At 36.8% G+C, this 16457-nt stretch overlaps 1 protein-coding gene across 4 annotated transcripts in view; it reads left to right on the forward strand.

Moving 5' to 3' along the window:
- The window catches only part of BBS9 (Bardet-Biedl syndrome 9), a 312074-nt gene that overhangs the window by 183745 nt on the left and 111872 nt on the right, over positions 1 to 16457 (forward strand). For all 4 annotated transcript variants that reach the window (XR_010371645.1, XM_064443921.1, XM_064443920.1 and 1 more), the window contains one exon: positions 7952 to 8062. Coding sequence is in view for 3 of the 4 variants with exons in the window: in XM_064443921.1 (XP_064299991.1) it covers positions 7952 to 8062 (111 nt within the window). In the remaining variant the exon portion in view is untranslated. The remainder of the gene's footprint in view (positions 1 to 7951; positions 8063 to 16457) is intronic.

The raw sequence follows: 16457 nt of genomic DNA on the forward strand, positions 1-16457 counted from the left end.
CTTAATATTAAAGCAACTGCAATTGCTATTGAAATCTGATCTTCATATTCTGTAGCTAAAATTTGACCTCTTGTGTATTAAACTACTGCATAATCCTTTTCCAAATTGACCAATTCTTTATACTGCTCTTTCAGTAACCCTTCACAATAGTGCCAGGAAGTATTACTCTACTTCAATTTTGCCTTTCTGGGCAACGTATATCCTTCAGCACCTACGTTTGAGTCCCAGGTACTAGTCCACTGTTGTGTGTTACCCACAGTATATCTGATATTGTATCTGATGTCAGTAGTTTTTGTTCCTGTATTCTCTTGCCCAAAATGCTGCATTAGTATACATCTCATGCTTTTTGTTTGATTTTACTCATCTTCTGATCTGGATTAGGAATAAGCCCCTCATTAACTGTTTTTGTCTGACTACTGTTCCATCAAGGCCGTCTCAAACATCCAAAAAACCCTGCATAACAAGGCCTCATACAGCAAATTTATTGTCTTTTATTTCACGCTCACAGCTGGGACAAAAATCCCATTTTCAGTAGCCTGCATTACTGAGCTGCTTCTTGTTTTGAAGAGCTTGTAAACAGTGTTTTGCTTAGGTCAATATGCTTCAGTCTCCTTGATGGTAAATAGTTATCTGTTCCTCTGAACCAGTCAAAGAATACTTACCTTGAAAGTCTTGTAGTATGGTTGTGTGACAGAACACCTTTGTAACTCACAGGTTACAAAACCGCCATCCATGCCACAAACACTTATTATCTCTTCAACTTATGACTGCAGGAATGAGGATTTGCTGTTTCTTCACTAATAACTCCAAAATTTGTGTGTGTATATATCTACATACAAATATATGGTGTCTATATATGTGTCTCCATGCTTGTATCTTCAGCTTGAAGAATGCTTCGTATATGTGCTCCAGGAAATAGAATTGTTTTCAATGGGAAAAGGAGTAAAACATTTCTTTGAACTTTTTAGAATTATGAATACCCAGGAGGGTTTGGTATCAAGGTTACAACAGCCAATTTTAGTCTGTCTCCTTTCAGTATACGCTGAGGAAAGGTTAGAGACTACATAAAGACAATATCGTGAACGTTTTTTTGATGAACGTGCTCCAGAGATCCCAGCTGCTCTGAACACTGACTTTCAGGAGTTCTGCTGGGGTGTGTGGGCAGACAGAAACCACAATTCACAGTAGAAATTAATTTGAATACACTTTTAGAAAAAATAATTAGAAAAGTCTTTATCAAAGGGAGCATTACCTATTTAAGTTTTTGATGTAAATTTTTAAAAATTCTAAAGATCTAGTAGCTTCCTTACCACTGTGCATTACTGAAACAATGCAATAAATAAAAGCTCTACAGAATTGAAAGAATGTCTTACTGAAAACAAAATATTTGGTATAAAATTCTTTATATATTTCATATATATATCCTAATACATATATGTATATTTATGTGCAGATTAATTTATATATGTAAAACTAAACTAATAAGGACAAAACCCTTGCATATTCCTCTTGCTCCTCAAAAGGGTAGCATGAAATTAAGTTTGAATAAAAAGTGTTGTCCTGAAAATATGTTGATGTCAGTTTATTATATAACTTCTACTACTTTTTAAGCATTTTGGAAGAAAACCTTTTCTAGTTACGCTAAATGAAAGCTACACTTAGTGGTACACTGAATATGGGGAGCAGTATGTGAGACCCAGTCAATAACACCAGGTGTTTTATGTGAGGCAGTGTACTCTGAAAAATACAATGATTTTTACTGTTATGGTGTTTGTCAAGAGTTGATATTTCCCTTGAAAAGTTCTTTTTAAAAGCTGATTTTTTAAAATGCTGTTACATAAAGGCAGATGGAAGTCCTCCAAGCACTACAAAACTCAGTAACAATTAACTCTCCCAACACATACCAGAACACAGAGCATGTTTTTCAGCCAGTCAGTGCTTATCAGGTGAATAGGTTGTTAGATGGAACAGTACACTTATGTGGTTGAAGCACAACTGTCATTATTCATCCTTTATTCATAGTGAGTAACAAATTACTTTTGGTAGATATTGAATGGCATTATATAGTTTAAAGTTATTGCATTCTCAGTCCTGAGTTAGTAAGGGTACTACTGAATGTTGATTTTGATTGTGTTCTTGGCTGGATGTCCAATAATGCTTCTTTAATGGAAACAGCTGTTAGATCTGTCCTTAGCACTGTGTTTCCCAATGCCATTCGTATGACTTGCATACCACATGCACTGAACCTCATCCTGGAAGAATGGCCAAGACAATTTGACGGTTTAAACAGCATAGTTGCTCCCATAAAGAAGTTATACTGCCAAAGTACCCTGAACTTCTCAAGTCAAGATGTTATGAGTTCAGGCGTGTTCAAAATATTTGAATGGGCTACAAGCTCAAACAGAAGCCACACAATTGGTGCAAATTATCTCTGCATAGCTCTCAATGCAAATAGTGACAATTTATTATAGGTTAAGCTATGGAATTTATGAACTGAAAGTTTTGTTAAGAAATATTTCAGTAAAACGAGTAAAGCAGAACAACAGCCAGGTATGCCTGTATGTACTCCCATTGAAAATATGTTTTTGTGATCTTCAATGACCTTGGACTGCATGTTCAGCTGGTATGATTTTTCATTAATTTATTATTCTAATGGAATGTAACACAGAAATATTTTTCCATCATCTCATTGAAATTATTTATGTCTTTTCAGGCACAAAACAATGGAATTTTGTGACTGTACGGTTGTAGCCACACTATTAGAATTAAGTGCTATGTTCTGAAATCTCTAACTGATCAATTAGCAACTACGTTTTACTAGTGAATACCTGAACTAAACCTGGACGTGTTTTGTGCTGTGAATTGTAACCATGACCATTATCAGACATCCATTTAGAAAAAAACATCCGTCCTTCTTCCGTCCTTCTTCCGTCCTTCTTCCGTCCTTCTTCCGTCCTTCTTCCGTCCTTCTTCCGTCCTTCTTCCGTCCTTCTTCCGTCCTTCTTCCGTCCTTCTTCCGTCCTTCTTCCGTCCTTCTTCCGTCCTTCTTCCGTCCTTCTTCCGTCCTTCTTCCGTCCTTCTTCCGTCCTTCTTCCGTCCTTCTTCCGTCCTTCTTCCGTCCTTCTTCCGTCCTTCTTCCGTCCTTCTTCCGTCCTTCTTCCGTCCTTCTTCCGTCCTTCTTCCGTCCTTCTTCCGTCCTTCTTCCGTCCTTCTTCCGTCCTTCTTCCGTCCCTCTTCCGTCCCTCTTCCGTCCCTCTTCCGTCCCTCTTCCGTCCCTCTTCCGTCCCTCTTCCGTCCCTCTTCCGTCCCTCTTCCGTCCCTCTTCCGTCCCTCTTCCGTCCCTCTTCCGTCCCTCTTCCGTCCCTCTTCCGTCCCTCTTCCATGGAAATACACTTGTGTTCCTGGAACGTGTCTCTTCAAATGACAGACCTTAATCCAGAGCCCGGTATGTGAATAAACGTTCCCTGAACCTCATCATGCACTCAAATATGTATTGTTTTCTTCTATATGTTTTATTGTTTTATCTTCCTTCTAGAAAGCAGCAATAGCAATATCTATCTACAAAGCCTGCGTGCAGTGTTTACTTCAACAGGCAAGCTGGTTTCTGATGGGAGATCTTAATAAAATCTACAGGACTTGAGTAAATGTAGCTAGCAGATCAGTAGATGTAATTGATCAATTCTGTTTTAGAGAGAATAATCTCTAATGCCGTGTATTTTTAGTATACACTTCCTTAAAAGTTATGGGCAGCACAGAAAACCCAACTGAACATGGTTTTGCATATAGTTTTGGAATAATTTTGGAAATAATTTTGCTGTTTAGGTTCTCTCCATTGTATAATGGTGTACACGTGGATGACAAAACCCGCTATTTAGCTTCCTGCTCACATTTTGACTCTCCTGTTGCCAAAGACTGCTCAGGAAGCTTTTTTTTTTCCCTTTCTGTCTGAAGACTCTTGTAAGAATTAATTTCAGAGGAAAATGGAAACTTTATGCATAGTTTAGATTGTGACTGAGTAGAAGAGAAAGAGGAAAACCAAATAGTCTTTCCCTCAAAGTGCCTTTTCATTTATTGGATGTATACTACTTCTGTTTTCCTGTTTTTCAACTTTTAGAGCCATGCTAAAACATGTAAAAACATGGTGATAGGAACCTGTAGGAAAACTGTCAGTACTTAATTTTTGTTCAATATGTATTATATGTTTATGTTTCCTCTGGGTGTGGGTGTCTTTTTCCAACTTAAGAACCAAATGTGTTACAAAAACAGATGTAGTGAAAATAAACAAGAGAAGTCTCATTTCCTTTGGTGAACAAAGTTCACAATTAGCTTGACTGTAATTTTATGCGTGTTGTACCATATCAAACAGTTCTGCTGACCAAAGCTTGCTTTCTTGGATTTATCACAACTGATAAAAGATCTGTGATGTCAGACAAGAATTTAGCTACACAGAAAAGGGGGAAAGAGCGGGTCAAATGTAATAACATATTCTAGATGTTATTCCTGCCAACAATTAATGGGGAAATTCATTTTATGAAGCACTGTTTACAGACTGACATCTGGAGAACTTCTCAACTTGGACAATTTCCAGTGTGTAGATTTATGTACTACTATTCCTGCCTCTCTTTCCCCCGTTTTCCTTAAGCATTTCAACTTTTCTGATTTGTGCCATTCACTTAATTATGAATGAATGTGAATTATTCTGCTGCCGTGATTTCTTTTAGCATTCCAGGGGCATAAAAATGTTAAATGCTTGCTAAAATGGACATTCAGTAGATACTTTCTGAAATGTATACAGGGATATATATGAATTCAAAGAGGTTTTTTTACTTAAAGCAAAAGTTCTGTTAGTCTCTGACCAGAGATGTCAGAGTAGATACCCTCAGTAGAACCCCTGCAGTATGAAAGGAAAAAAATTAGAGTTCTACTAGGAAAGGTTCTTTTTTTCAGATAGCTGTCCTTCCAAGATGTAAAATTTTTTGAATCTCAAAATCCTGCCTACTGTGGTTTAAATATTATACTCAGTGGTGTACATTTGTGCCTTATCCATTTTCTTTTTTTGTCTAGTGAAAGCTTACCATTTACTTTGAATGCTTCAGTTCTTTCAGTGTGACAATGTGGTCTCCACTCCTTTCTTCCTGTGGGAAATCATAGCACGTTGTCAAGTGTATCCATTGTTATCTTGAAGATGGCTACCTGTGCCTATTGGAGCAAGAAAATGGAATTTGCCATTGGTTCGATTGGAAGAAGCAGATATCACTTATGTTGATGCAGGTTGATGTGTAGATGAGGGTCCAGTCATCCTACCTAGCCCTAGGCAGCTGAACAGCTAAGGGACGTAGTTCAGTAAATTCCACTAGCTCCTTCAGTTAGAATGTAATATGGGTATTAGAAGAGTAAGATAGAAATGTGGAGGCACAAAGACCTTGATCATGTAAGCCTCATTGCCTCAAAAAAGTAAACACATCACTATTATATTGCTTCCTTGTCTGGTCGTTCATTTAAATAATTATTGGCTCAAGAGTCCTGGTGAAATCCCACCACACTGAGAACAGTGCTCTCAGCACATGGAATGCCTTTATGAAACAACAGTATTTAAAAAACAGTTCATAGAGAAGTTGTTAGCATCCTTGCAGAAGTAAGAAAGAATTACTACCCTTAATATCAATGCTAATACTATTGCTCTGTATTCTGTCTGCATTTTCTTTTTATGAAGAATTGGCTATCACTGGTAACGTTTCAGTCCTCACTATTCTCTGTCAAGAAAATAAAGTTATGGAAGAGGTGAATTTTGCTTTTAATAACTTCTGATAGTATCAGATGACAAGTAAATCTTAACAAATCTCCGACATCAAAATCAAGAGCACAAAAACTTGCTTTCTTTGAGCAATTAGTGTGTTGTACCTAGGGGCAAACAGACCTTATCCGACTCTTACTCAGTTGCTATCAGCACTGATGATTATTGAAATATTTTGGCATCAAAAGCCATCGATTCTCAAGACTATGTAAATTACTGAATTTCAGGTTTTAGAATGAACGTTGTAAAAGTTCGTTTATTTCTATGTAGAAATTAAATAGATGGTAATAGATGCTAATTGACTCAGCGAGTCAATTCTAGCCTGCTCTTAGAAAATATTATAAAACCTTTTAAAAGGTATGATGCCATTCTTAATAGTTCTTTTGTGCAAGAAACCTTAATTTTGTGTCCTATATTCAGATTGCTGTTTAATAGGGTAGATTTTATCTGAAGAATGAGAATGGAAAATATCCAAATTGACTTTTAAAGCAGCGGTTTCCCTTTCATCAGATCTCAGAAGAATTAGTTTACTGATATTTATTTTCAGTTAGGGTGTAGGTACATTTATATTTAATGCAGTGTCAGACATTGCCCCGGCATTTCCAGTATTTTAACATGAAGACATTTTTCTGATTTCCCTTTTTCTCCTTCAGTTTCATAGCAGGTGTCCTAAATATCTGAAGCTGTCATGGGTCATAAGCCTGTACATTGCTGACACGTTCACCCCTCACCACCGTCCTTTCTAACTGAAAAAATTTGCTTGCTCTAAATCAAATATAAAACCCATGATACATCTGTTTTCTGTCAGGGTGTATGTGGAATATAGTAGCTTGTGTCTTTCCTTTTCCTTATGGAACAAAGGATGCTGTATCAGTTCTTCATCTGGTAGGAATGAGTGTTTTCACAGGATTAACCGGAGCAGCCGTGCTTTACCCTAGCTAGACAGTGTATGGTACATTTCTGCAGGGCATGGTGCATTGCTTTGGCAGTGCTTCTGAAACTGTTGGGGAAACTGCAGCTCTCCTACTTGGGAATGCAACCCTTATTTTTAACTGTTTTACTTGTATGTAAGGAGAGAATAGCCTGTGTTGCAGCAAATTGGATACACTGGTTATGTGGCCTGGAGTAGAACATTTCTTTTCAAAATAAAACAAGTCCGACGTAAAGGTGAAAAGTCTCTGCCCCATTGGGAGTTGGTGTGCTGTTTATAAACACGTGCTTTCAGAGCACAATAGATAAGTATGTGGATTTGTTTGCTTGCTGATGGTGATCCTAGGACAGCTATGGGAAGGAGATACAGCTCAGCTGTGTAGTGTATTGTTGGCAATGCACTTACTGTAAGGCCATGTTTTCGCTGTGGAATAGCGAGTGACACATCCTCCAATGTCCTGGTCACAGCTGTTTTGAAATGAGTTTACATCAACCCATTCGACTGCAAGCTACTGCAGCTATCTTCAGGTGATACTACTACTAGATTATCCCTCTCTCTGTATTTTAAACAAAGGCATCGAAGTATGTTTGAAGAGAAAGCTATAAATCATTGTGTTCTCTAATGAACTACTCAGAAGGCAATATTGCAAAATACAAAGAATCTATTATGTCATACGTCCTAAAATCACTTGAGTAAGGCAGTGCCAGCGCAGTGTGTAATTGGGCAGTGAAAGTGCCCCCATCTTTCTGTATCTCTAGCGGTAAGTAATAAAAATACTATATGTAATAGCCCATCGAAAAAATATCATGTCATTCTCTGTGGGAAGTTAACAGTCTTCATAAGGTTTGTTGACTTTGTTAAAGTTATTTCATTCACACTTAATTACCTTTATTACAAAACCAGCTCCCAGTAATCTGATCTTTAAGACAAATCACATTATTTCTATCTTTTATGTGGAACCAGTTTTACTTATTCTGTGATCTTAATAGATTCAAACTTTTTTCAAACCAGCATAAGTAGTAGAAAGAAGTCATTAAGGCGTAATCAGTCTTCTAAACAACGGTAATAGTTTTCTTTAACAAATGTTTCTGTGAAGTGAAAGTAAAGGATATTTCAGTTTTATATGTTCCTGCCAGCTAGTTTATCACCTCTTTTCTTTAATTATGCACCAGTGAATTTGTTTTGTTACATAAACACCACATTAAGGTTCTTCCATTTTCAACTAGGTGGCTGTGCTACAATCCCAGAGTCTGATTTAGAGGAAAGAACAGTTATACCGGGCTCCGCAGCAACATTTCCCAATCACAGTCAGATCGCAAAGCAGAAATCCAAACCTGGTAAGAAAAGGAAAATTACTTTGTTTTACTTAGAGGCGTACAGCTCATCTTTTCAGAATGCTTGTGGACATATGAAACAAATGACATTTCAGGCTTTGTTAGCATAATTTTGAATTTTTCGTGTGATAATAGCACAATGTGTAGCATTCTGAGTTTATACAGCTTCTCCTGTCAAGAATATTTAACTGTAGAGATCAGTCTTGGAATCAAAGAACTTCATGGTTGAAAGGTTTTGTGCTACAAAATGCTTGAATGAGACTGTCACAGGTTTTATTCACGACCTCTTCTATAGAGGCAAAATTAAACTGGGGTCATTTTGTTGGAACAAAGGCTTTTTTTCCTTCAGTACGGTGGTTAGACTTTGTGACAGCTGATTAAAATATGGTTTTATCTTTTGTGGAGAGACTTCCTAGAATTTCATAAAAAATATTATTGGATATAATCAAATGAAATTATACTGGTTATAAAAATATGCTGCATGCAGTGACGACACATTTTCTGGAAAGACTTCATGCTGCCGGGAACTGTGAGATAGTGTTAACATATTCTAAAAGCAGCGCTGTAAAGTAGTGCATTGCAGTTTTAGTAAAGTGCCTGGTAAGCTCTCAGGCTTTGACTGCAGCTATTTCCCATTTTGTTTACTAAGCTGCACCTTCCCTCCTCTTTCCCCCCTCATTGTCTGATTTTGTCCTGTAATATTTATTTTTAAATGTATTTGAATGTTTTTTGTAAATCAGATGTGTTCATTATAGATGGGTGTTGAAGTTAAGAGCAGCACCTTAGAGATTGCAACCAACAACAGTCAGAAGGAGACAAAAGTCCTTATACATCTGCAAAAAACAGTTTTGTGGTTAAAATTCACTCAGCTGCTTGTTTGCCCAGCTAACTGTTGCACAGACAGGCAGAGAGTTTATAGTTAATTGCAATAGCAGAGTTTAGCAAGTTTTTAACAGTGGGCAGGAAAGAAAGATATCTAATGCAGCAATGTATAATAATGCCATGGTGTAACTTAAAACTCCAAAATTAGTATCTGCTCACAAAAACGACCTGAAAAATCCACTGAAGGCTTAGAGCTCTTGACTTTTCTAGAGTGCTAATTACTTGCAGTCCTCACAGACTTCAGGTCAGAAGAAGAGGGAAGCTGTCAAAGTTGACATACGTATAGTTTAACCTTTGTCATCTGGATATATTAAGTATCCTCCTGGTAATGGAAAAGTATATCATCTCTCTGATGTACGATACAATCCTGATAAAATTCCAACTTGAGGCAACTAGACCAATAAATCAAGAACATATGGCAGGCAATCCCTCTTCTTTGTCTGATGCTCCATTCTTCTGATCCAGCACATATTTGTTCTTCAGTAGATAGTGTTCTGCTATGTTTAAATAACCTTCTTGCTCAAAAGACTACCATGAGAGGAAAAGTACAGAAGTGTATTCATGAGATCCAGAAACAGCAGCCTGGGGATCTGCATACCCTACTGTAAGTCCTAGCCCGTGATAAAAATTGAGACTTACATCACATAGCTGGCTGTTGTTGCTTTGTAACTATGAAAGGCAGAATGAAAACATTGAAAGCTTTAAAAAAGTTTTTAGGTTTACAGCCATGTGTTATACCAGTGAATTTAATTCATTCATGGTAAGAATTGACTGCCATCTGCCAGTTAGTACTGCAATATAGAGAGCACCTAGAGTATCTGCCACTGAGCTGTCTGGAAATTCTAATTGCTGCAAGTGTAAGAGCCAAGGGAGCTACTTAAACCATAAGGTAACACTAGGCATGAAATCACAGCATAGCAATGTACATGATATTTTTGGCCTGAGTTCTTGCTCAGGCACCAGAGACTGCAGCAAGACCACAGTGATTACAATGAGCCCTCAAAGAATATTCGTTGTCTTATGTATCTTTTTTATGACTTTGCATTTAATTTAACTATGTCCAGACAATAAGATAAGAAAGGGGACAAAGTAGAGTAAATGTTCTTTTTCTTGATACATCTTCCTTTATTTCCTGAGGGAGTTCAAGATAGAGTTTGATTATAAATTGAGAGGTTTTGTTTTCTTCATGTAGATTGCTTTCATTATTCATATCTCTAGCTATAGATGTAGTTTAATGACAATGCAAAGCACCTACTGGCTTTAGAGACATTTCTGCATTTAGCTAATATTTTTCATTCAGTGTTATCAGCTGAACTGGTATGCCATGCTGCTTAATGTTTTGTACCAAAAAAAATCCCCACAGTTTAAAGATACAGGTTTAAATAGATAAAAATAGATTGAGGCTACACCACCAAATAATTCAAAACTGAAGAGAAAAATTAGGGTCTCTTCAGCTGTAGTTCAGTACGAACATGGGCACAGTGGCTGATATACCTATGTAGGAACCTGAAGAGAAACATGTCTGGTAACAGATTGCATTCACAGAGGAAGATGGAAATCAAAGGAGTAAAATGAGCTGATCAAATTAGAATATTCCAAAGGCTTCTGTAGGTCATGGGAGAACTTAAGCTGGATGCAATGGACTACCATCCATTGAAACAGAGGGAGAAGTGTAGTTACGTGCTTGCTCCATCTGGTGCCAGACCAAATCTTAGCAACAGGATTTTGTACAGGTGGAATTCTATTAATTATTATACACAATGTAGTGAGGAAAAAAAGAAGTGAGGGAAAAAAAGTAATGAAGTTGCCTTAGTGGGAACACATGTATTTCTATATATGAATAAAAGGTAAGCTCTGATTTCTCCCAATGATACATTGTGCTGGATTAGGACAAAACTCAAGCAGTTCTCAAAAGTAAAATCATAGAAGCAGAAACACAAAGCAGAACAAAGTACCTTATCTACTGAAAAGAAGTGTAAGACCTGAATTGCAAAGGTCTCAGCAGGAGCCGTGGGAGTTCCTCACTGAGAAAGGAAGAAACAAGTCCTCTCAGAGATGTGCTGTACTTGGACACCCTTGCTTTATAGCTAAATTGCTTGTGCATATGAATCTGCTGAAAAGAGGTGCTGTCAAGAAGGTTGGAACATAGAGAAATAATAAGCAAAAGAGGAAGCCTCAAGACCAAGAGGAGCCTTGAATTCTGTGCCATATTCTGGAGATCCCTATGAGTATGTCTACATTATTGCTGCTGTGATGCTGCTTGCTTATGTGTTGTTCAGTTAGTCTTGAGCTAGCTAACTCTGGTATTGATAGCAATCTACCTGTGATAGTAAGGCATTGAACCCTGGCTGTAGACTTTACCAAAACTCAAAATAAATACTCAACAGTTAATTTACATGAAACTATTGCTGCTTATAAATATGTGAGGTTGCTCATCTCTTCCTAGTGAGAATTGGTATGTAGTGTATGGAGATGACTGCCAGTCACTGCATTGTATGCTAGTATGCTCATTGGACATACTGAGAATTTTTCTAAACCTTCTGAGTTTCTTGAGTAGATGTAGACCTAGGAAAGAAGTCACTGCCTTAAATATGTTGTATGAGCTATGCAAAACACTGTGAGGGTAATGAGGGACTAAGACCTGGAAGACTGTGCTATGGTATGAGGAAGTGTGCTGTAGGGTAGCATCCTTCCAATGACTTGCAAGTTATCTCACACCAAGTATTTTACTGAGATTTTCCAGGCTAGTGCTAAGCATGTCAATAAGACTTTTGGCTTTATTTGGAGAAGTTACTTAAGACAGCAGAAAATTACATCTAGTAGTCATGCTGCAAGTCTGTGCGAGGAGAGAATGAACAGTTCTGGCCCAATCAGAGTCTCTTTCAAAGGGGAATTAATGGTTGTACAATTTTTTCTTTTTATTGCTGAAATAGTTCACACTCATTTTCTTATTTATTTTTTTCTAATCCAAGTATGTTGTGATTCTGTAGTAAGGAATGGGATCAGGTTCATGATATTTGGAAGTTAATGATATTATTGCAGTTGTAGGAGTAGCTTCTTGCCAACAGCTTTTGCTTTGAGTTGGTACAAAAGTACTCCCTTGAACATTCTCTATCGCAGTGAATGGAAAATAATTCTTCCTGCTTACCCCCCCAAGGCAGTGAGTCTGTGTGCACCGCGTTTGGAGGAGGGATGTTAGCATGATAAATCTATCCCTGCTAACTTTGATCTTGGTGTTTTTGTTAGAGTGAGGACAGAGCAGCACGGATTTCACCGTGGGCTGCCCAAGCCTGGTGGAGAGTTTGAATATAATTTGGAGTCTACTTTGTAGTCTCTGTTGTTACATCATTGATTTTTCCATGAGCTCACAGGTACAATAACAATGCAGATATGCTGACCTCTGCTGCAATCACAAATGCAAATGAAGTCTTGTAGACTCTTCCGTGTAGGTCCTATGGACTTCCCTTCTCTTTGTTACGCTGTTCCTGCTATCTTCCATTTTCTTCTTTACAAGTTATGAATTTCTTACTAGGGTTGCAGTCTGCTTGAGAGAGTGGTTTGATTTCAAGGAGAGAGAAGTTTTCATATGTTCTAGAAGGTAACAACAGAGATTTACAGAACTCCACTTCTCAATTGCAAGTCCCTTGCACTTAAAATTTCTGATGAAATGAGTTGAAAATGTGGTTTGTAGCAAGTAAGTATAAGGAAGTTCATGTATATGGCTTTTTAGAGGCGTGTCTATGGTGAACAACTGTAAAATAACTTTCCTCTGAACAATTAAACTATGCTGGAGATGAGCTTTAGGATGAAATAATGACGTATATATTTATCGGGATATAACCCTTAGTATTCTGTATTCCTCATATGCTACTGCTGCATACTATTTAGTGTTTTCCTAAGATTTATTTTTCTAACCAGTATCCCTACTGAATATTTTAGACAGAAAGGATCTGGTCGCTCTCTTATGAGTGAAGAGTTTTATGCTGGTAAATCATGAGTAACTCTGCTAAGTTGATGGAAAAACAGATGAAAAGTTAGTGTGAATCAAAGAAAGATTGGGCTGAAAACTGCTTCTTTGTTTTTGTGGGGTTTTGTTGCCTTTTTTTTTTTTTGTGGAACAATGGAGCTGATTACTTTGTTGTTTGCTTAGTCGTTCAGGATTTTACAACAGTGGGAGCCAGATTAGTCAAGTGTCATGTAGTGCAGCTGTTGGAATTTTCACAACTTGTAAGACTTGATTTTCCTGGCAGAATTTTTCACCAAAGCTCCTGTAAATATATCCTGTAAATGATCTATCTAAACAAAAAAATTGTTAAATAATTAAGGGAAATATTTGTCTGACTTTGCCATGATAATGCAGAATAATCATTGTCTCTTCCTGAGAGAGCAACAGAGAACATGGCGTAGTATTTACATTTATTGTTTAAATACAAATATTTCTGAGAATCTAGAGACCAAATGAGACCAGAGGTTTGGCATTTGCACTCACTACTGTGCTGCCACTGTTTTTAGTTAAATTCTTTGTATTTTTCTGTTGTGCAAATATTTAGATGACTTAAAGATTAAATTTCAAAGTTCTCATCTTGTATGATTATATTTAGTAAAGTAAATAAACTTCCATAGTTTAATACTCATAGCATCTAAGACCAAAAACTGTCTCAGTATTTGTATTTATGTATTGGAACAGATTTTTTAACTGTCTTTAATTTGAATCATCTGGCGTATTACTTTTGATTACACAGGCAGCTATACATAAATGACTGTGAGGTTGAGCTATAAACTCCAGTAAAACAAAAGCTTCTGAGCCAAATTTTCTAAACACCTCCCAAAGTTGCACCCAGACATTGCACAGCTGTACATCTTTCCCTACAAGTTTTACTTAGTGTATTTTATTTATTTTGTTACTTTACAGCATTGTATGACAGTCTTCCTGTAGATGTTGTAGGTGCCATTTCAAAGGATCTTTCAATTTTACCCTTCTAATCAAAGATTTCTGTCCTTATTATGCCTAGACAATTTTAGGAACTCTCAACATGATTCCAGCCCACAAAGATGCTTAGTTACACAACCTTGTGTAAACAACTTTTGTTAGTAAACAAGATTGCAACTATTTTTCTTTAAAGGGTCTAGTGACATGTTTAAATTTAGCCATGTGCTTAATTTTTCTTATTAATCATAATTTACATAAATACACAACTGTGTGAAACTGCCATCTGTAAAGTAGCTCATCATAAAGTGATGTCATGTAAGATGAAGTTTTGTGGTAGTGTTTCATTTATTTGATTTTAGAAAGGAGTATTCTTTAACACTTGGCTTTGTACAAACAGTTGGATGGTAAAGAGTTTTTGGATATAAATTGTGGCCAGCTATCCACTGAGTCTTTTTATTTTTATACCGTACTGTTCTTAACATTATCTTTTACCTGTACAAATGCGCGGAGACATATCCTTGAATTCGTTTTGAAGGGTGTTTAAATATGTCCTAAAAGCTCTAAAACAGGTCTATGAAAGATTTCTGTTTGCTCTAGATGAGACATATATTATATATTGGAATAAATTTTCAACATGCACAAGTAAGATACAGGTGGCCTTTCTACTATTATTGTAATTATAATCGTTTGCTACACTGCTAATCATTTGGAGACTGATATTCTTGCCAATTACAGCAAAGGTATTTTCAGTGTATGTAGCCAAGCAATTAACTCTTTCAGGTTAGACAGTATAATAGGACACAAATCAATCCTAATACTAACTGTACTGTACATGAGATGAAATAAAAGGGAAATGTATAAATTATGCTAAAGATAATTCTGGAAAAATGTACGTGCTGTCTGGAATAGGATTTCATGCCCATTATGAGCTTTCAAAACAAATAGTTGAACAAATCAGTATTGTTGGCAACGCAGACTTTTCAGCTGTCCATGGCCACAGTTTTGAACCTGAACTTCTGTCTGAAGTTTACTACACTCGTCACAAAAGTAAGAACAACAGGCCTGACTTCAGACTTATTTTTCGAAAACCACTGAAGAACCAATTAACGGGGTTTGACTAGGGGAGGTGATGTGCCTCTGGCAGTTTGAGTTCAGTTTCAAGCATTTTGACAAGTGAGTTGCAACACAGTATTTTGTCCTTGAGCTAGTGAAGAGTCTTGAATTAGAAACAAATCTGGCAAAAATGCTGAAACCTGTGATGACCTCAGGTAAGTGACAGCTCCTTCAAGACCTAACCTTATTAGTAGCTCACTATTAGTAGTTCACTATGTATTTCCCACTGATGTTTTGTCGTACTATGAGACTAGATCTTTATTTCTTTATGTATGGACATTGCTATGTAATAGGAAAGATACCAGGAGCCTGCAGCTGGGCCCACCTAATACTTTAAAATTGCTAAGCTAATTGTTTCCACAAGAAAAGGTGCAAAGAAAATCACTGGGCTACAAAAAGCCTATTTTTCTGGAGAGAGCTGAAGAGATTTATGGAGGTTTTCTTTTCCACAGAGTCTGTTTTTCTAAAGAGCAGTACAGCTTAAGAGATTAATGTGAGAATTCCTTCATTAAGTCTATGCCAAATGAAGTGCAGTTTCTCTTTTAGCAGGAGCTTGTATATACATCTCCTGTGAAATGTAATATAACACATGAGAAGATCGCAAGTCTTATTTATGTTTGAATATTTGCAGATTCAAGTATATTATAATTTATATTATTCACTGGAATGGGTAAAGAGATTGGTCTCTGTGTGTTTGCCCCATACCAATGGCCATGGTAGTGTTTTACAAAATGTTTCCTTTCAAAGTTTAAAAGAGTCTCTGACTAATTCCAGTTTGTTTCATGACTGTCAATGAAACAAAGAACTGAGGGGTACCTTACATTCTGCTTCATGGGTTGTCTCAGAAATTGCTTTGAGATTGCAGAAAAAAGGTATGAAATGAACAAGTCATGGGATAGAGAGCCTGAGCCTTTTCCTTCAAATTCAGTGGCTTTAGTGTAAAAAATTGTTTAAGTATTTTTATGATTTGAGAATTCAAAGGCACTCTTAAAATTATTAGCAAAAGGTTGCTGCTGTTGCAGTTAAGAAAGCAGTGAAGAGTGGTACAGGGCATAACATCATACTCGTGGCCACATCCAAAGCTTTTTTGAATCTATGAAAAACCCTTTCCTTATTTTTATCAAGTCCTGAACATGAGAACTGCGGGCGGTTAGTAGAAGATAAGGAGTACATAAAAATAGATTGAGAAGAAAGGGCATGCTAAATATGGAACAAAACAAAAATCAAAGCTAAACACATTGTTATGAATTTTGAATAGGTCTTGTATGCAAGAAAGGGGAACTATAGCACAGTGGAAGGAAACAAAAAAAGATAAGTTTAAAAATTTATGTGACTAAATGCCGTTTTTCATATTTCCTTAGTAGTTATCTTGCATAACTATGAGCTTAAGAGAAGTAGATGATTGTCTGTCACTTGGATTCATTTGCTTGCTCATCCTCTGATGGTGAAGATGGGCAAAACAGAAACTAGCCT

This window comes from Phalacrocorax carbo, chromosome 2 (assembly GCF_963921805.1).
Source record: "Phalacrocorax carbo chromosome 2, bPhaCar2.1, whole genome shotgun sequence".
Lineage (NCBI taxonomy): Eukaryota > Metazoa > Chordata > Aves > Suliformes > Phalacrocoracidae > Phalacrocorax > Phalacrocorax carbo.